General features: G+C 27.7%; 1 protein-coding gene and 1 long non-coding RNA gene across 2 annotated transcripts in view; one reads left to right on the plus strand and one right to left on the minus strand.

Annotated features, from left to right (window-relative positions):
* The first annotated feature begins 1,728 nt into the window (after positions 1-1,728).
* On the plus strand, positions 1,729-2,671 carry LOC140677599 (uncharacterized). The gene is made up of 2 exons (XR_012049370.1): positions 1,729-1,842; positions 2,361-2,671. It is a non-coding gene; the product is annotated as an uncharacterized lncRNA (long non-coding RNA).
* Positions 2,672-4,135: 1,464 nt separating this feature from the next.
* Positions 4,136-25,801, minus strand: part of LOC133577204 (uncharacterized) — a 30,556-nt gene continuing 8,890 nt past the window's right edge. The window contains exon 2 of the mRNA XM_061930837.2: positions 4,136-6,737. Coding sequence (XP_061786821.2) covers positions 6,196-6,737 — 542 coding nt within the window. The 3' untranslated portion in view covers positions 4,136-6,195. The remainder of the gene's footprint in view (positions 6,738-25,801) is intronic.

Below are 25,801 nucleotides of genomic sequence, written 5' to 3' on the forward strand. Positions count from 1 at the left end.
TGTTTGGATTGGGTCATATAGGTAAATGATGTGCACACATTTTCAAGAAAACATACTTCAAACTGAGATACTCTGTTACATTTTTTTTTATCATCCACCAAGTTCAGTGGGCAGGTTGTGTGACCAGATTAGTTGATTTTTCTTTCCTGCGTCATGACTAGGGTAGGTTGTTTGGGTTGGGTCGTATACGTCAATGCTGTGCACACATTTTCAAGAAAACATACTTCAAACTGAGATACTCACTTTGTTACATTTTTTGTTTTATCATCCACAAAGTTCAGTGGGCAGGTTGTGTGACCAGATTAGTTGTTTTTTCTTTCCTGCGTCATGACTAGGGTAGGTTGTTTGGGTTGGGCCGTATAGGTAAATGCTGTGCACACATTTTCAAGAAAACATACTTCAAACTGAGATACTCACTTTGTTACATTTTTTTTTTTATCATCCACAAAGTTCAGTGGGCAGGTTGTGTGACCAGATTAGTTTTTTCTTTCCTGCGTCATGACTAGGGTAGGTTGTGTGGGTTGGGCCATATAGGTAAATGCTGTGCACACATTTTCAAGAAAACATACTTCAAACTGAGATACTCACTTTGTTACATTTTTTTTTCATCATCCACAAAGTTCAGTGGGCAGGTTGTGTGACCAGATTAGTTGATTTTTCTTTCCTGCGTCATGACTAGGGTAGGTTGTTTGGGTTGGGCCGTATAGATAAATGCTGTGCACACATTGTCAAGAAAACATACTTCCAACTGAGTTACTCATGTTATGTTTTTTTTTTTAAATAATACACAAAGTTCAGTGGGCAGGTTGTGTGACCAGATTAGTTGTTTTTTCTTTCCTGCGTCATGACTAGGGTAGGTTGTTTGGGTTGGGCCGTATAGGTAAATGCTGTGCACACATTTTCAAGAAAACATACTTCAAACTGAGATACTCACTTTGTTACATTTTTTTTTTATCATCCACAAAGTTCAGTGGGCAGGTTGTGTGACCAGATTAGTTGATTTTTCTTTCCTGCGTCATGACTAGGGTAGGTTGTTAGGGTTGGGTCATATAGGTAAATGATGTGCACACATTTTCAAGAAAACATACTTCCAACTGAGTTACTCATGTTATGTTTTTTTTTTTAAATAATACACAAAGTTCAGTGGGCAGGTTGTGTGACCAGATTAGTTGATTTTTCTTTCCTGCGTCATGACTAGGGTAGGTTGTTTGGGTTGGGTCATATAGGTAAATGATGTGCACACATTTTCAAGAAAACATACTTCCAACTGAGTTACTCATGTTATGTTTTTTTTTTTAAATAATACACAAAGTTCAGTGGGCAGGTTGTGTGACCAGATTAGTTGATTTTTCTTTCCTGCGTCATGACTAGGGTAGATTGTTTGGGTTGGGTCGTATAGGTAAATGCTGTGCACACATTTTCAAGAAAACATACTTTAAACTGAGTTACTCATGTTATGTTTTTTTTTTAATATTACACAAAGTTCAGTGGGCAGGTTGTGTGACCAGATTAGTTGATTGTTTCCCCCTGCGTCATGACTAGGGAAGGTTGTTTGGGTTGGGTCATATAGGTAAATGATGTGCACACATTTTCAAGAAAACATACTTCCAACTGAGTTACTCATGTTATGTTTTTTTTTTTTAAATAATACACAAAGTTCAGTGGGCAGGTTGTGTGACCAGATTAGTTGTTTTTTCTTTCCTGCGACATGACTAGGGTAGGTTGTTTGGATTGGGTCATATAGGTAAATGCTGTGCACACATTTTCAAGAAAACATACTTCAAACTGAGATACTCACTTTGTTACATTTTTTTTTTATCATCCACAAAGTTCAGTGGGCAGGTTGTGTGACCAGATTAGTTGATTTTTTTCCCCCTGCGCCATGACTAGGGAAGGTTGTTTGGATTGGGTCATATACGTAATTGCTGTACACACATTTTCAAGAAAACATACTTCCAACTGAGTTACTCATGTTATGTTTTTTTTTTTAAATAATACACAAAGTTCAGTGGGCAGGTTGTGTGACCAGATTAGTTGATTTTTTTCCCCTGCGCCATGACTAGGGAAGGTTGTTTGGATTGGGTCATATAGGTAAATGCTGTGCACACATTTTCAAGAAAACATACTTCCTACTGAGTTACTCATGTTGTTTAAAAAAAATAATAATACACAAAGTTCAGTGGGCAGGTTGTGTGACCAGATTAGTAGATTGTTTCCCCCTGCGCCATGACTAGGGAAGGTTGTTTGGATTGGGTCATATAGGTAAACGACGTGCACACATTTTCAAGAAAACATACTTCCAACTGAGTTACTCATGTTATGTTTTTTTTTTAAAATAATACACAAAGTTCAGTGGGCAGGTTGTGTGACCAGATTAGTTGATTTTTCTTTCCTGCGTCATGACTAGGGTAGGTTGTTTGGGTTGGGTCATATAGGTAAATGCTGTGCACACATTTTCAAGAAAACATACTTTAAACTGAGTTACTCATGTTATGTTTAAAAAAAAAAAAAATACACAAAGTTCAGTGGGCAGGTTGTGTGACCAGATTAGTAGATTGTTTCCCCCTGCGCCATGACTAGGGAAGGTTGTTTGGATTGGGTCATATAGGTAAACGGTGTGCACACATTTTCAAGAAAACATACTTCCAACTGAGTTAATCATGTTATGTTTTTTTTTTTAAAATAATACACAAAGTTCAGTGGGCAGGTTGTGTTATGTGTGACCAGTAGGGGTGTAACGGTACGTGTATTTGTATTAAACCGTTTCGGTCGGAAGGTGTACCGAACGAGTTTCCACACCAACATATGAAGTAGCCGCCTAAGCTAAAGTCTTAACAAGCTGCTCCGCTTTCTACCTCTTCTCTGTCGGTCCTCTACACACACCCAGCATTGTGTATTCAGAGCGCAGGTAGTCAGTGCTTAGCGTTTAGCAGGTAATCATCAGGCAGCACACTCTCCCCAAATGATAATAAACACCTCCCAGTCAACTACTAGTAACATCACTATGAGCCCGTTGACCTTCTAGAAATATAAAAGGCATCTCAGCTCGCTCGCAGTCCTGTCTTGAGGTGAAGGCTAATTAGCTTTTAGCGTAACGTTAGCTCATTTTGCGGTGTGTGTGTGTGTGTTACGGACAGCAAAGCCCTGTCTGTCTGTTATTTCACTTTACCTTTTTCTGTGTTGAAGCAGCAAAAAAGGACATTATGTTAAATGAAGAGTTTCTGTTTCTGATAGTTGATATAATAGTGTAAGTGCATCATTAAGCCTACATGAATAGTCTCTCCTATTGCTATTGTACTATTTTTTCAGCTATAGTTACCGTATTTTCCGCACTATTAGCCGCACCTAAAAACCACAAATTTACTCAAAAGCTGACAGTGCGGCTTATAACCCGGTGCGCTTTATATATGGATTAATATTAAGATTCATTTTCATAAAGTTTCGGTCTCGCAACTACGGTAAACAGCCGCCATCTTTTTTCCCCGTAGAAGAGGAAGTGCTTCTTCTTCTACGCAAGCAACCGCCAAGGTAAGCACCCGCCCCCATAGAGCAGGAAGCGCTTCTTCTTCTACTGTAAGCAACCACCCGCCCGCGTAGAAGGAGAAGAAGCGCGCGGATATTACGTTTCATTTCCTTTGTGTGTTTACATCTGTAAAGACCACAAAATGGCTCCTACTAAGCGACAGGGATCCGGTTCATGAAAAGACGCAATCTCTCCATCCGCACACGGACTACTATTTCACAGCAACTGCCTAAAGACTTTCAAGAAAAGCTGGCTACTTTCCGTGCATATTGTAAAAACAAGATAGCTGAAAAAAAGATCCGGCCAGAGAACATTATCAACATGGACGAGGTTCCACTGACTTTTGATATTCCTGTGAACCGCACTGTGGATACAACGGGAGCACGTACGGTGAATATTCGCACCACAGGGAATGAGAAGTCATCCTTCACTGTGGTTCTAGCTTGCCATGCTAGTGGCCAGAAACTTCCACCCATGGTGATATTCAAAAGGAAGACCTTGCCAAAAGAGACCTTTCCAGCCGGCGTCATCATAAAAGCTAACTCGAAGGGATGGATGGATGAAGAAAAGATGAGCGAGTGGTTAAGGGAAGTTTACGCGAAGAGGCCGGGTGGCTTTTTTCACGCAGCTCCGTCCATGTTGATATACGACTCCATGCGCGCCCACATCACGCTGGTTTTTAATATATTATTAAAGTTTGACTGACCTATCCGACTGTTTTTTTGACATTCCTTTAGCGCAGTTAGATGCGGCTTATAACACGGGGCGGCTTATAGGTGGACAAAGTTTTGAAATATGCCGTTCATTGAAGGCGCGGCTTTTAACCCAGGGCGCCTTATGGTGCGGAAAATACGGTACATTAATCATTAGCCTAGTTTTGAATGGCAGGGTCCCTGCTACCACATGTTGATAAAAATATAACATTTACATAATAAAAATCAACTACAGGCTTCCCAAATTGCTGTAATAAATGAAGCATGATGAGTTGACTTGAAACTGTTTAATGTTGCACTTTTTATATGTAGAAGAAAAGTCATTTTATTTAATCGGAACAACTTGAAGCAGTTTAATGTTGATTAACGTGGTGTCGGAGGCAGATATTTACATATATCCGAATTTAAGTTGTACTTCTTCCATTTCTTTGTCATATTTGAAAACAGCTGGTGTTTTCCATTTCTTCTCTTGATGCTCTGTCAGCAAGCAAACTGTGTGTGTTAACCTTGAGTTCTTTGGAATGTATTATGGCTAGGGAGACGTTGTGCTTGTGTTATGGCTAGGGAGGGGGAAGGAAAGAGAGGTTTTTGGCGTTGGGAAGACAGACCATTTTTGGGGGGGGCACAATAGAATGTTCTAGGGTTAGACTGGTCTCAATCAAAATGTATATTGGCAAAGCTGGTTGTACTTCTTCCATTTCTTTGTCATATTTGAAAACAGCTGGTGTTTTCCATTTCTTCTCTTGATGCTCTGTCAGCAAGTATACTGTGTGTGTTAACCTTGAGTTCTTTGGAATGTATTATGGCTAGGGAGACGTTGTGCTTGTGTTATGGCTAGGGAGGGGGAAGGAAAGAGAGGTTTTTGGCGTTGGGAAGACAGACCATTTTTGGGGGGGGGGCGCAATAGAATGTTCTAGGGTTAGACTGGTCTCAATCAAAATGTATATTGGCAAAGCTGGTTGTACTTCTTCCATTTCTTTGTCATATTTGAAAACAGCTGGTGTTTTCCATTTCTTCTCTTGATGCTCTGTCAGCAAGCAAACTGTGTGTGTTAACCTTGAGTTCTTAGGAATGTATTATGGCTAGGGAGACGTTGTGCTTGTGTTATGGCTAGGGAGGGGGAAGGAAAGAGAGGTTTTTGGCGTTGGGAAGACAGACCATTTTTGGGGGGGGGGGCGCAATAGAATGTTCTAGGGTTAGACTGGTCTCAATCAAAATGTATATTGGCAAAGCTTTGAGAATATACAACAAAATACCTATTCTGTCTCTGGTGGTTTTTCAACTCAGCTTTTAAGTGTCGGAAAGAACTTGGGAGCGAATTGTGACTTGAATTCCCTGGGAGGATCAACTGGTCCAAAACGCAACAGTGGGCAGAATTATTATATTGTTCCCAATGTTAAAAGGATAAAGCCATTGTTTACCGGTACACATTTGGTAACTAAATAACCAAAATATGTATTGTTTTCTTACTGTACCGAAAATGAACCGAACCGTGACCTCTAAACCGAGGTATGTACCGAACCGAAATTTTTGTGTACCGTTACACCCCTAGTGACCAGATTAGTAAAAAAAAATTCCCTGCGCCATGACTAGGGAAGGTTGTTTGGATTGGGTCATTTTCAAGTAAACACACTTCAAACTGAGTTACTCATGTTGTCCACTGGATGGCGACTCCTTGACTCCTATGTAAAAAATAAACAAAACCCCCCAAATGGAATCGCAATGCCGGAGAGAAAAGTGGTAGTTAAGTCTTGATCCATGATTCCGACAGTTTCCGTTAGCGGTTCCTGAGCGACGTTACCTTATAAGGTCAAGTGGGGGGCGTGACGTGAGGCGGGATTCCACCCCAAATTGCACACGTCTGAATATTTTGGCGCGGAGGCAGATTTGGGGTTCGTGGCGTCCGGACCAGGTGCGGTCACTGAGGTAGCACGATGAGGAACCGGCCCCATCTAGTGGTCACTTGTTGTAGCGCAGGTGTGTGAGGACGCCGTCTTGAGGCGTCTGACTTTTGTGCCTCCGAATGTGTCGCTTGTAGTTGGAGTTGTCGCTGAAGCGCCGCCCGCAATCATCGCAGCCGTACGGTTTTTCGCCCGTGTGCACGCGCAGGTGTTTCTGGTAGCCGTCGAAGCGGGTCAGTCTCTTGCCGCAGATGCCGCACGTGTACGACTTGTCCGCTTTGTCCTTCCTGCCGTGGTCCCGCGCGGGCTTGGACCGGGGTTTCCGCCGCCCGCGTGTGCCCGCACGTGCGCGGGCGGTCTGCATGGATGTCCCCGGCTGGGGGTCTGAGTCGGAGTCCTCCGCGTCGTGGCGGTCAGAGAGCGGCGACGCGCCGCAGACGTCGTCGGGCCACTCCTCTAAGTCGCCACTCAGGAAGACGGCGACTTCGGGCTCGGAACCCGGAGGAGTGTCTTCCTGCTGGGGCTCCTCCTCTTTGACGGTCGGGGGGACATGGCCTTCCAGGTTCAGACCGGCCGTCCAATCATGCGGCTCGCTGGGCGCTGACAGGAAGTGACATCACAACGTGAACTTTTATTCAGCTTTTTTTGTTACTAAAAGTGTTTAAGTGCTTGCTTTTTGATATGAATGTTGCTAAATGACATATATACTTACATCATGTATATATTACATGTTATTATGAATGTTACTACATGACATATATACTTACATCATGTATATATTACATGTTATTATGAATGTTACTAGATACTACATATATACTTACATCATGTATATATTACATGTTATTATGAATGTTACTACATGACATATATACTTACATCATGTATATATTACATGTTATTATGAATGTTACTAGATACTACATATATACTTACATCATGTATATATTACATGTTATTATGAATGTTACTACATGACATATATACTTACATCATGTATATATTACATGTTATTATGAATGTTACTAGATACTACATATATACTTACATCATGTATATATTACATGTTATTATGAATGTTACTACATGACATATATACTTACATCATGTATATATTACATGTTATTATGAATGTTACTACATGACATATATACTTACATCATGTATATATTACTTGTTATTATGAATGTTACTACATGACATATATAATTACATCATGTATATATTACATGTTATTGTGAATGTTACTACATGACATATATACTTACATCATGTATATATTACATGTTATTATGAATGTTACTACATGACATATATACTTACATCATGTATATATTACATGTTTTTATGAATGTTACTAAATGACATATATACTTACATCATGTATATATTACATGTTATTATGAATGTTACTACATGACATATATACTTACATCATGTATATATTACATGTTATTATGAATGTTACTAGATACTACATATATACTTACATCATGTATATATTACATGTTATTATGAATGTTACTACATGACATATATACTTACATCATGTATATATTACATGTTATTATGAATGTTACTACATGACATATATACTTACATCATGTATGTATTACATGTTATTATGAATGTTACTAGATACTACATATATACTTACATCATGTATATATTACTTGTTATTATGAATGTTACTACATGACATATATACTTACATCATGTATATAATACATGTTATTATGAATGTTACTACATGACATATATACTTACATCATGTATATATTACATGTTATTATGAATGTTACTACATGACATATATACTTACATCACGTAAATATTACATGTTATTATGAATGTTACTACATGACATATATACTTACATCATGTATATATTACATGTTATTATGAATGTTACTACATGACATATATACTTACATCATGTATATATTACATGTTATTGTGAATGTTACTACATGACATATATACTTACATCATGTATATATTACATGTTATTATGAATGTTACTAGATACTACATATATACTTACATCATGTATATATTACATGTTATTATGAATGTTACTACATGACATATATACTTACATCATGTATATATTACATGTTATTATGAATGTTACTACATGACATATATACTTACATCATGTATATATTACATGTTATTATGAATGTTACTACATGACATATATACTTACATCATGTATATATTACATGTTATTGTGAATGTTACTACATGACATATATACTTACATCATGTATATATTACATGTTATTGTGAATGTTACTACATGACATATATACTTACATCATGTATATATTACATGTTATTATGAATGTTACTAGATACTACATATATACTTACATCATGTATATATTACATGTTATTATGAATGTTACTACATGACATATATACTTACATCATGTATATATTACATGTTATTATGAATGTTACTACATGACATATATACTTACATCATGTATATATTACATGTTATTATGAATGTTACTACATGACATACATACTTACATCATGTATATATTACTTGTTATTATGAATGTTACTACATGACATATATAATTACATCATGTATATATTACATGTTATTGTGAATGTTACTACATGACATATATACTTACATCATGTATATATTACATGTTATTATGAATGTTACTACATGACATATATACTTACATCATGTATATATTACTTGTTATTATGAATGTTACTACATGACATATATACTTACATCATGTATATATTACATGTTATTATGAATGTTACTAGATACTACATATATACTTACATCATGTATATATTACATGTTATTATGAATGTTACTACATGACATATATACTTACATCATGTATATATTACATGTTATTATGAATGTTACTAGATACTACATATATACTTACATCATGTATATATTACATGTTATTATGAATGTTACTACATGACATATATACTGACATGTATATATTACATGTTATTATGAATGTTACTACATGACATATATACTTACATCATGTATATATTACATGTTATTATGAATGTTACTACATGACATATATACTTACATCATGTATATATTACATGTTATTGTGAATGTTACTACATGACATATATACTTACATCATGTATATATTACATGTTATTATGAATGTTACTACATGACATATATACTTACATCATGTATATATTACATGTTATTATGAATGTTACTACATGACATATATACTTACATCATGTATATATTACATGTTATTGTGAATGTTACTACATGACATATATACTTACATCATGTATATATTACATGTTATTATGAATGTTACTAGATACTACATATATACTTACATCATGTATATATTACATGTTATTATGAATGTTACTACATGACATATATACTTACATCATGTATATATTACATGTTATTATGAATGTTACTACATGACATATATACTTACATCATGTATATATTACATGTTATTATGAATGTTACTACATGACATATATACTTACATCATGTATATATTACATGTTATTGTGAATGTTACTACATGACATATATACTTACATCATGTATATATTACATGTTATTGTGAATGTTACTACTTGACATATATACTTACATCATGTATATATTACATGTTATTATGAATGTTACTAGATACTACATATATACTTACATCATGTATATATTACATGTTATTATGAATGTTACTACATGACATATATACTTACATCATGTATATATTACATGTTATTATGAATGTTACTACATGACATATATAATTACATCATGTATATATTACATGTTATTGTGAATGTTACTACATGACATATATACTTACATCATGTATATATTACATGTTATTATGAATGTTACTACATGACATATATACTTACATCATGTATATATTACTTGTTATTATGAATGTTACTACATGACATATATACTTACATCATGTATATATTACATGTTATTATGAATGTTACTAGATACTACATATATACTTACATCATGTATATATTACATGTTATTATGAATGTTACTACATGACATATATACTTACATCATGTATATATTACATGTTATTATGAATGTTACTACATGACATATTTACTTACATCATGTATATATTACATGTTATTATGAATGTTACTACATGACATATATACTGACATGTATATATTACATGTTATTATGAATGTTACTACATGACATATATACTTACATCATGTATATATTACATGTTATTATGAATGTTACTACATGACATATATACTTACATCATGTATATATTACATGTTATTGTGAATGTTACTACATGACATATATACTTACATCATGTATATATTACATGTTATTATGAATGTTACTACATGACATATATACTTACATCATGTATATATTACATGTTATTATGAATGTTACTAGATACTACATATATACTTACATCATGTATATATTACATGTTATTGTGAATGTTACTACATGACATATATACTTACATCATGTATATATTACATGTTATTATGAATGTTACTAGATACTACATATATACTTACATCATGTATATATTACTTGTTATTATGAATGTTACTACATGACATATATACTTACATCATGTATATATTACATGTTATTATGAATGTTACTACATGACATATATACTTACATCATGTATGTATTACATGTTATTATGAATGTTACAAGACATATATACTTACATCATGTATATAATACATGTTATTATGAATGTTACTACATGACATATATACTTACATCATGTATATATTACATGTTATTATGAATGTTACTACATGACATATATACTTACATCACGTAAATATTACATGTTATTATGAATGTTACTACATGACATATATACTTACATCATGTATATATTACATGTTATTATGAATGTTACTACATGACATATATACTTACATCATGTATATATTACATGTTATTGTGAATGTTACTACATGACATATATACTTACATCATGTATATATTACATGTTATTATGAATGTTACTAGATACTACATATATACTTACATCATGTATATATTACATGTTATTATGAATGTTACTACATGACATATATACTTACATCATGTATATATTACATGTTATTATGAATGTTACTACATGACATATATACTTACATCATGTATATATTACATGTTATTATGAATGTTACTACATGACATATATACTTACATCATGTATATATTACATGTTATTGTGAATGTTACTACATGACATATATACTTACATCATGTATATATTACATGTTATTGTGAATGTTACTACATGACATATATACTTACATCATGTATATATTACATGTTATTATGAATGTTACTAGATACTACATATATACTTACATCATGTATATATTACATGTTATTATGAATGTTACTACATGACATATATACTTACATCATGTATATATTACATGTTATTATGAATGTTACTACATGACATATATACTTACATCATGTATATATTACATGTTATTATGAATGTTACTACATGACATACATACTTACATCATGTATATATTACTTGTTATTATGAATGTTACTACATGACATATATAATTACATCATGTATATATTACATGTTATTGTGAATGTTACTACATGACATATATACTTACATCATGTATATATTACATGTTATTATGAATGTTACTACATGACATATATACTTACATCATGTATATATTACTTGTTATTATGAATGTTACTACATGACATATATACTTACATCATGTATATATTACATGTTATTATGAATGTTACTAGATACTACATATATACTTACATCATGTATATATTACATGTTATTATGAATGTTACTACATGACATATATACTTACATCATGTATATATTACATGTTATTATGAATGTTACTAGATACTACATATATACTTACATCATGTATATATTACATGTTATTATGAATGTTACTACATGACATATATACTGACATGTATATATTACATGTTATTATGAATGTTACTACATGACATATATACTTACATCATGTATATATTACATGTTATTATGAATGTTACTACATGACATATATACTTACATCATGTATATATTACATGTTATTGTGAATGTTACTACATGACATATATACTTACATCATGTATATATTACATGTTATTATGAATGTTACTACATGACATATATACTTACATCATGTATATATTACATGTTATTATGAATGTTACTACATGACATATATACTTACATCATGTATATATTACATGTTATTGTGAATGTTACTACATGACATATATACTTACATCATGTATATATTACATGTTATTATGAATGTTACTAGATACTACATATATACTTACATCATGTATATATTACATGTTATTATGAATGTTACTACATGACATATATACTTACATCATGTATATATTACATGTTATTATGAATGTTACTACATGACATATATACTTACATCATGTATATATTACATGTTATTATGAATGTTACTACATGACATATATACTTACATCATGTATATATTACATGTTATTGTGAATGTTACTACATGACATATATACTTACATCATGTATATATTACATGTTATTGTGAATGTTACTACTTGACATATATACTTACATCATGTATATATTACATGTTATTATGAATGTTACTAGATACTACATATATACTTACATCATGTATATATTACATGTTATTATGAATGTTACTACATGACATATATACTTACATCATGTATATATTACATGTTATTATGAATGTTACTACATGACATATATACTTACATCATGTATATATTACATGTTATTATGAATGTTACTACATGACATACATACTTACATCATGTATATATTACTTGTTATTATGAATGTTACTACATGACATATATAATTACATCATGTATATATTACATGTTATTGTGAATGTTACTACATGACATATATACTTACATCATGTATATATTACATGTTATTATGAATGTTACTACATGACATATATACTTACATCATGTATATATTACTTGTTATTATGAATGTTACTACATGACATATATACTTACATCATGTATATATTACATGTTATTATGAATGTTACTAGATACTACATATATACTTACATCATGTATATATTACATGTTATTATGAATGTTACTACATGACATATATACTTACATCATGTATATATTACATGTTATTATGAATGTTACTACATGACATATTTACTTACATCATGTATATATTACATGTTATTATGAATGTTACTACATGACATATATACTGACATGTATATATTACATGTTATTATGAATGTTACTACATGACATATATACTTACATCATGTATATATTACATGTTATTATGAATGTTACTACATGACATATATACTTACATCATGTATATATTACATGTTATTGTGAATGTTACTACATGACATATATACTTACATCATGTATATATTACATGTTATTATGAATGTTACTACATGACATATATACTTACATCATGTATATATTACATGTTATTATGAATGTTACTAGATACTACATATATACTTACATCATGTATATATTACATGTTATTATGAATGTTACTACATGACATATATACTTACATCATGTATATATTACATGTTATTATGAATGTTACTAGATACTACATATATACTTACATCATGTATATATTACATGTTATTATGAATGTTACTACATGACATATATACTTACATCATGTATATATTACATGTTATTATGAATGTTACTAGATACTACATATATACTTACATCATGTATATATTACATGTTATTATGAATGTTACTACATGACATATATACTTACATCATGTATATATTACATGTTATTATGAATGTTACTACATGACATATATACTTACATCATGTATATATTACTTGTTATTATGAATGTTACTACATGACATATATAATTACATCATGTATATATTACATGTTATTGTGAATGTTACTACATGACATATATACTTACATCATGTATATATTACATGTTATTATGAATGTTACTACATGACATATATACTTACATCATGTATATATTACATGTTTTTATGAATGTTACTAAATGACATATATACTTACATCATGTATATATTACATGTTATTATGAATGTTACTACATGACATATATACTTACATCATGTATATATTACATGTTATTATGAATGTTACTAGATACTACATATATACTTACATCATGTATATATTACATGTTATTATGAATGTTACTACATGACATATATACTTACATCATGTATATATTACATGTTATTATGAATGTTGCTAAATGACATATATACTTACATCATGTATATATTACATGTTATTATGAATGTTACTACATGACATATATACTTACATCATGTATGTATTACATGTTATTATGAATGTTACTAGATACTACATATATACTTACATCATGTATATATTACTTGTTATTATGAATGTTACTACATGACATATATACTTACATCATGTATATATTACATGTTATTATGAATGTTACTACATGACATATATACTTACATCATGTATGTATTACATGTTATTATGAATGTTACAAGACATATATACTTACATCATGTATATAATACATGTTATTATGAATGTTACTACATGACATATATACTTACATCATGTATATATTACATGTTATTATGAATGTTACTACATGACATATATACTTACATCACGTAAATATTACATGTTATTATGAATGTTACTACATGACATATATACTTACATCATGTATATATTACATGTTATTATGAATGTTACTACATGACATATATACTTACATCATGTATATATTACATGTTATTGTGAATGTTACTACATGACATATATACTTACATCATGTATATATTACATGTTATTATGAATGTTACTAGATACTACATATATACTTACATCATGTATATATTACATGTTATTATGAATGTTACTACATGACATATATACTTACATCATGTATATATTACATGTTATTATGAATGTTACTACATGACATATATACTTACATCATGTATATATTACATGTTATTATGAATGTTACTACATGACATATATACTTACATCATGTATATATTACATGTTATTGTGAATGTTACTACATGACATATATACTTACATCATGTATATATTACATGTTATTGTGAATGTTACTACATGACATATATACTTACATCATGTATATATTACATGTTATTATGAATGTTACTAGATACTACATATATACTTACATCATGTATATATTACATGTTATTATGAATGTTACTACATGACATATATACTTACATCATGTATATATTACATGTTATTATGAATGTTACTACATGACATATATACTTACATCATGTATATATTACATGTTATTATGAATGTTACTACATGACATACATACTTACATCATGTATATATTACTTGTTATTATGAATGTTACTACATGACATATATAATTACATCATGTATATATTACATGTTATTGTGAATGTTACTACATGACATATATACTTACATCATGTATATATTACATGTTATTATGAATGTTACTACATGACATATATACTTACATCATGTATATATTACTTGTTATTATGAATGTTACTACATGACATATATACTTACATCATGTATATATTACATGTTATTATGAATGTTACTAGATACTACATATATACTTACATCATGTATATATTACATGTTATTATGAATGTTACTACATGACATATATACTTACATCATGTATATATTACATGTTATTATGAATGTTACTACATGACATATTTACTTACATCATGTATATATTACATGTTATTATGAATGTTACTACATGACATATATACTGACATGTATATATTACATGTTATTATGAATGTTACTACATGACATATATACTTACATCATGTATATATTACATGTTATTATGAATGTTACTACATGACATATATACTTACATCATGTATATATTACATGTTATTGTGAATGTTACTACATGACATATATACTTACATCATGTATATATTACATGTTATTATGAATGTTACTACATGACATATATACTTACATCATGTATATATTACATGTTATTATGAATGTTACTAGATACTACATATATACTTACATCATGTATATATTACATGTTATTATGAATGTTACTACATGACATATATACTTACATCATGTATATATTACATGTTATTATGAATGTTACTAGATACTACATATATACTTACATCATGTATATATTACATGTTATTATGAATGTTACTACATGACATATATACTTACATCATGTATATATTACATGTTATTATGAATGTTACTAGATACTACATATATACTTACATCATGTATATATTACATGTTATTATGAATGTTACTACATGACATATATACTTACATCATGTATATATTACATGTTATTATGAATGTTACTACATGACATATATACTTACATCATGTATATATTACTTGTTATTATGAATGTTACTACATGACATATATAATTACATCATGTATATATTACATGTTATTGTGAATGTTACTACATGACATATATACTTACATCATGTATATATTACATGTTATTATGAATGTTACTACATGACATATATACTTACATCATGTATATATTACATGTTTTTATGAATGTTACTAAATGACATATATACTTACATCATGTATATATTACATGTTATTATGAATGTTACTACATGACATATATACTTACATCATGTATATATTACATGTTATTATGAATGTTACTAGATACTACATATATACTTACATCATGTATATATTACATGTTATTATGAATGTTACTACATGACATATATACTTACATCATGTATATATTACATGTTATTATGAATGTTGCTAAATGACATATATACTTACATCATGTATATATTACATGTTATTATGAATGTTACTACATGACATATATACTTACATCATGTATGTATTACATGTTATTATGAATGTTACTAGATACTACATATATACTTACATCATGTATATATTACTTGTTATTATGAATGTTACTACATGACATATATACTTACATCATGTATATATTACATGTTATTATGAATGTTACTACATGACATATATACTTACATCATGTATGTATTACATGTTATTATGAATGTTACAAGACATATATACTTACATCATGTATATAATACATGTTATTATGAATGTTACTACATGACATATATACTTACATCATGTATATATTACATGTTATTATGAATGTTACTACATGACATATATACTTACATCACGTAAATATTACATGTTATTATGAATGTTACTACATGACATATATACTTACATCATGTATATATTACATGTTATTATGAATGTTACTACATGACATATATACTTACATCATGTATATATTACATGTTATTGTGAATGTTACTACATGACATATATACTTACATCATGTATATATTACATGTTATTATGAATGTTACTAGATACTACATATATACTTACATCATGTATATATTACATGTTATTATGAATGTTACTACATGACATATATACTTACATCATGTATATATTACATGTTATTATGAATGTTACTACATGACATATATACTTACATCATGTATATATTACATGTTATTATGAATGTTACTACATGACATATATACTTACATCATGTATATATTACATGTTATTGTGAATGTTACTACATGACATATATACTTACATCATGTATATATTACATGTTATTGTGAATGTTACTACATGACATATATACTTACATCATGTATATATTACATGTTATTATGAATGTTACTAGATACTACATATATACTTACATCATGTATATATTACATGTTATTATGAATGTTACTACATGACATATATACTTACATCATGTATATATTACATGTTATTATGAATGTTACTACATGACATATATACTTACATCATGTATATATTACATGTTATTATGAATGTTACTACATGACATACATACTTACATCATGTATATATTACTTGTTATTATGAATGTTACTACATGACATATATAATTACATCATGTATATATTACATGTTATTGTGAATGTTACTACATGACATATATACTTACATCATGTATATATTACATGTTATTATGAATGTTACTACATGACATATATACTTACATCATGTATATATTACTTGTTATTATGAATGTTACTACATGACATATATACTTACATCATGTATATATTACATGTTATTATGAATGTTACTAGATACTACATATATACTTACATCATGTATATATTACATGTTATTATGAATGTTACTACATGACATATATACTTACATCATGTATATATTACATGTTATTATGAATGTTACTAGATACTACATATATACTTACATCATGTATATATTACATGTTATTATGAATGTTACTACATGACATATATACTGACATGTATATATTACATGTTATTATGAATGTTACTACATGACATATATACTTACATCATGTATATATTACATGTTATTATGAATGTTACTACATGACATATATACTTACATCATGTATATATTACATGTTATTGTGAATGTTACTACATGACATATATACTTACATCATGTATATATTACATGTTATTATGAATGTTACTACATGACATATATACTTACATCATGTATATATTACATGTTATTATGAATGTTACTACATGACATATATACTTACATCATGTATATATTACATGTTATTGTGAATGTTACTACATGACATATATACTTACATCATGTATATATTACATGTTATTATGAATGTTACTAGATACTACATATATACTTACATCATGTATATATTACATGTTATTATGAATGTTACTACATGACATATATACTTACATCATGTATATATTACATGTTATTATGAATGTTACTACATGACATATATACTTACATCATGTATATATTACATGTTATTATGAATGTTACTACATGACATATATACTTACATCATGTATATATTACATGTTATTGTGAATGTTACTACATGACATATATACTTACATCATGTATATATTACATGTTATTGTGAATGTTACTACTTGACATATATACTTACATCATGTATATATTACATGTTATTATGAATGTTACTAGATACTACATATATACTTACATCATGTATATATTACATGTTATTATGAATGTTACTACATGACATATATACTTACATCATGTATATATTACATGTTATTATGAATGTTACTACATGACATATATACTTACATCATGTATATATTACATGTTATTATGAATGTTACTACATGACATATATACTTACATCATGTATATATTACATGTTATTATGAATGTTACTAGATACTACATATATACTTACATCATGTATATATTACATGTTATTGTGAATGTTACTACATGACATATATACTTACATCATGTATATATTACATGTTATTATGAATGTTACTACATGACATATATACTTACATCATGTATATATTACTTGTTATTATGAATGTTACTACATGACATATATACTTACATCATGTATATATTACATGTTATTATGAATGTTACTAGATACTACATATATACTTACATCATGTATATATTACATGTTATTATGAATGTTACTACATGACATATATACTTACATCATGTATATATTACATGTTATTATGAATGTTACTACATGACATATTTACTTACATCATGTATATATTACTTGTTATTATGAATGTTACTACATGACATATATACTGACATGTATATATTACATGTTATTATGAATGTTACTACATGACATATATACTTACATCATGTATATATTACATGTTATTATGAATGTTACTACATGACATATATACTTACATCATGTATATATTACATGTTATTGTGAATGTTACTACATGACATATATACTTACATCATGTATATATTACATGTTATTATGAATGTTACTACATGACATATATACTTACATCATGTATATATTACATGTTATTATGAATGTTACTAGATACTACATATATACTTACATCATGTATATATTACATGTTATTATGAATGTTACTACATGACATATATACTTACATCATGTATATATTACATGTTATTATGAATGTTACTAGATACTACATATATACTTACATCATGTATATATTACATGTTATTATGAATGTTACTACATGACATATATACTTACATCATGTATATATTACATGTTATTATGAATGTTACTAGATACTACATATATACTTACATCATGTATATATTACATGTTATTATGAATGTTACTACATGACATATATACTTACATCATGTATATATTACATGTTATTATGAATGTTACTACATGACATATATACTTACATCATGTATATATTACTTGTTATTATGAATGTTACTACATGACATATATAATTACATCATGTATATATTACATGTTATTGTGAATGTTACTACATGACATATATACTTACATCATGTATATATTACATGTTATTATGAATGTTACTACATGACATATATACTTACATCATGTATATATTACATGTTTTTATGAATGTTACTAAATGACATATATACTTACATCATGTATATATTACATGTTATTATGAATGTTACTACATGACATATATACTTACATCATGTATATATTACATGTTATTATGAATGTTACTAGATACTACATATATACTTACATCATGTATATATTACATGTTATTATGAATGTTACTACATGACATATATACTTACATCATGTATATATTACATGTTATTATGAATGTTGCTAAATGACATATATACTTACATCATGTATATATTACATGTTATTATGAATGTTACTACATGACATATATACTTACATCATGTATGTATTACATGTTATTATGAATGTTACTAGATACTACATATATACTTACATCATGTATATATTACTTGTTATTATGAATGTTACTACATGACATATATACTTACATCATGTATATATTACATGTTATTATGAATGTTACTACATGACATATATACTTACATCATGTATGTATTACATGTTATTATGAATGTTACAAGACATATATACTTACATCATGTATATAATACATGTTATTATGAATGTTACTACATGACATATATACTTACATCATGTATATATTACATGTTATTATGAATGTTACTACATGACATATATACTTACATCACGTAAATATTACATGTTATTATGAATGTTACTACATGACATATATACTTACATCATGTATATATTACATGTTATTATGAATGTTACTACATGACATATATACTTACATCATGTATATATTACATGTTATTGTGAATGTTACTACATGACATATATACTTACATCATGTATATATTACATGTTATTATGAATGTTACTAGATACTACATATATACTTACATCATGTATATATTACATGTTATTATGAATGTTACTACATGACATATATACTTACATCATGTATATATTACATGTTATTATGAATGTTACTACATGACATATATACTTACATCATGTATATATTACATGTTATTATGAATGTTACTACATGACATATATACTTACATCATGTATATATTACATGTTATTGTGAATGTTACTACATGACATATATACTTACATCATGTATATATTACATGTTATTGTGAATGTTACTACATGACATATATACTTACATCATGTATATATTACATGTTATTATGAATGTTACTAGATACTACATATATACTTACATCATGTATATATTACATGTTATTATGAATGTTACTACATGACATATATACTTACATCATGTATATATTACATGTTATTATGAATGTTACTACATGACATATATACTTACATCATGTATATATTACATGTTATTATGAATGTTACTACATGACATACATACTTACATCATGTATATATTACTTGTTATTATGAATGTTACTACATGACATATATAATTACATCATGTATATATTACATGTTATTGTGAATGTTACTACATGACATATATACTTACATCATGTATATATTACATGTTATTATGAATGTTACTACATGACATATATACTTACATCATGTATATATTACTTGTTATTATGAATGTTACTACATGACATATATACTTACATCATGTATATATTACATGTTATTATGAATGTTACTAGATACTACATATATACTTACATCATGTATATATTACATGTTATTATGAATGTTACTACATGACATATATACTTACATCATGTATATATTACATGTTATTATGAATGTTACTACATGACATATTTACTTACATCATGTATATATTACATGTTATTATGAATGTTACTACATGACATATATACTGACATGTATATATTACATGTTATTATGAATGTTACTACATGACATATATACTTACATCATGTATATATTACATGTTATTATGAATGTTACTACATGACATATATACTTACATCATGTATATATTACATGTTATTGTGAATGTTACTACATGACATATATACTTACATCATGTATATATTACATGTTATTATGAATGTTACTACATGACATATATACTTACATCATGTATATATTACATGTTATTATGAATGTTACTACATGACATATATACTTACATCATGTATATATTACATGTTATTGTGAATGTTACTACATGACATATATACTTACATCATGTATATATTACATGTTATTATGAATGTTACTAGATACTACATATATACTTACATCATGTATATATTACATGTTATTATGAATGTTACTACATGACATATATACTTACATCATGTATATATTACATGTTATTATGAATGTTACTACATGACATATATACTTACATCATGTATATATTACATGTTATTATGAATGTTACTACATGACATATATACTTACATCATGTATATATTACATGTTATTGTGAATGTTACTACATGACATATATACTTACATCATGTATATATTACATGTTATTGTGAATGTTACTACTTGACATATATACTTACATCATGTATATATTACATGTTATTATGAATGTTACTAGATACTACATATATACTTACATCATGTATATATTACATGTTATTATGAATGTTACTACATGACATATATACTTACATCATGTATATATTACATGTTATTATGAATGTTACTACATGACATATATACTTACATCATGTATATATTACATGTTATTATGAATGTTACTACATGACATACATACTTACATCATGTATATATTACTTGTTATTATGAATGTTACTACATGACATATATAATTACATCATGTATATATTACATGTTATTGTGAATGTTACTACATGACATATATACTTACATCATGTATATATTACATGTTATTATGAATGTTACTACATGACATATATACTTACATCATGTATATATTACTTGTTATTATGAATGTTACTACATGACATATATACTTACATCATGTATATATTACATGTTATTATGAATGTTACTAGATACTACATATATACTTACATCATGTATATATTACATGTTATTATGAATGTTACTACATGACATATATACTTACATCATGTATATATTACATGTTATTATGAATGTTACTACATGACATATTTACTTACATCATGTATATATTACATGTTATTATGAATGTTACTACATGACATATATACTGACATGTATATATTACATGTTATTATGAATGTTACTACATGACATATATACTTACATCATGTATATATTACATGTTATTATGAATGTTACTACATGACATATATACTTACATCATGTATATATTACATGTTATTATGAATGTTACTACATGACATATATACTTACATCATGTATATATTACATGTTATTATGAATGTTACTACATGACATATATACTTACATCATGTATATATTACATGTTATTGTGAATGTTACTACATGACATATATACTTACATCATGTATATATTACATGTTATTATGAATGTTACTATGTGACACATGATATTTAATGATACTACATATGTTATAGTACATGTTATTATGAATGTTACTAGATACTACATATGTATATTACATGTTATTGTGAATGTTACCAGAGACTGCATATGTACATTACATGTTATTATGAATGTTACTGGACACTACATATGTATATTACATGTTATTATGAATGTTGCTAGACACTACATATGTATATTACATGTTATTATGGATGTTACTAGACACTACATATGTATATTACATGTTATTATGGATGTTACTAGACACTACATATGTATATTACATGTTATTATGAATGTTACTAGACACTACATACGTATATTACATGTTATTATGAATGTTACTAGACACTACATATGTATATTACATGTTATTATGAATGTTACTAGATACTACATATGTATATTACATGTTATCAGAGACTACATATGTATATTACATGTTATTACGAATGTTACTAGACAATACATATGTATATTACATGTTATTGTGAATGTTACCAGAGACTACATATGTATATTACATGTTATTATGAATGTTACTAGACACTACATATGTATATTACATGTTATTGTGAATGTTACCAGAGACTACATATGTATATTACATATTATGACTGTTACTAGACACTACATATGTATATTACATGTTATTATGAATGTTACTAGATACTACATATGTATATTACATGTTATCAGAGACTACATATGTATATTACATGTTATTACGAATGTTACTAGACACTACATATGTATATTACGTTATTACGAATGTTACTAGATACTACATATGTATATTACATGTTATTGTGGATGTTACTAGACACTACATATGTATATTACATGTTATTGTGAATGTTACTAGACACTACATATGTATATTACATGTTATTATGGATGTTACTAGACACCACATATGTATATTACATGTTATTGTGAATGTTACCAGAGACTACATATGTATATTAAATGTTATTATGAATGTTACTAGACACTACATATGTATATTACATATTATTGTGAATGTTACCAGACACTACATATGTATATTACATGTTATTATGAATGTTACTAGACACTACGTATGTACATTACATGTTATTATGAAGGTTACTAGATACTACATATGTATATTACATGTTATCAGAGACTACATATGTATATTACATGTTATTACGAATGTTACTAGACACTACATATGTATATTACATGTTATTGTGAATGTTACCAGAGACTACATATGTATATTACATGTTATTATGAATGTTACTAGACACTACATATGTATATTACATGTTATTGTGAATGTTACCAGAGACTACATATGTATATTACATATTATGAATGTTACTAGACACTACATATGTATATTACATGTTATTATGAATGTTACTAGATACTACATATGTATATTACATGTTATCAGAGACTACATATGTATATTACATGTTATTACGAATGTTACTAGACACTACATATGTATATTACGTTATTACGAATGTTACTAGATACTACATATGTATATTACATGTTATTGTGGATGTTACTAGACACTACATATGTATATT

The sequence above is a fragment of the Nerophis lumbriciformis genome, linkage group LG37, assembly GCF_033978685.3.
Source record: "Nerophis lumbriciformis linkage group LG37, RoL_Nlum_v2.1, whole genome shotgun sequence".
Lineage (NCBI taxonomy): Eukaryota > Metazoa > Chordata > Actinopteri > Syngnathiformes > Syngnathidae > Nerophis > Nerophis lumbriciformis.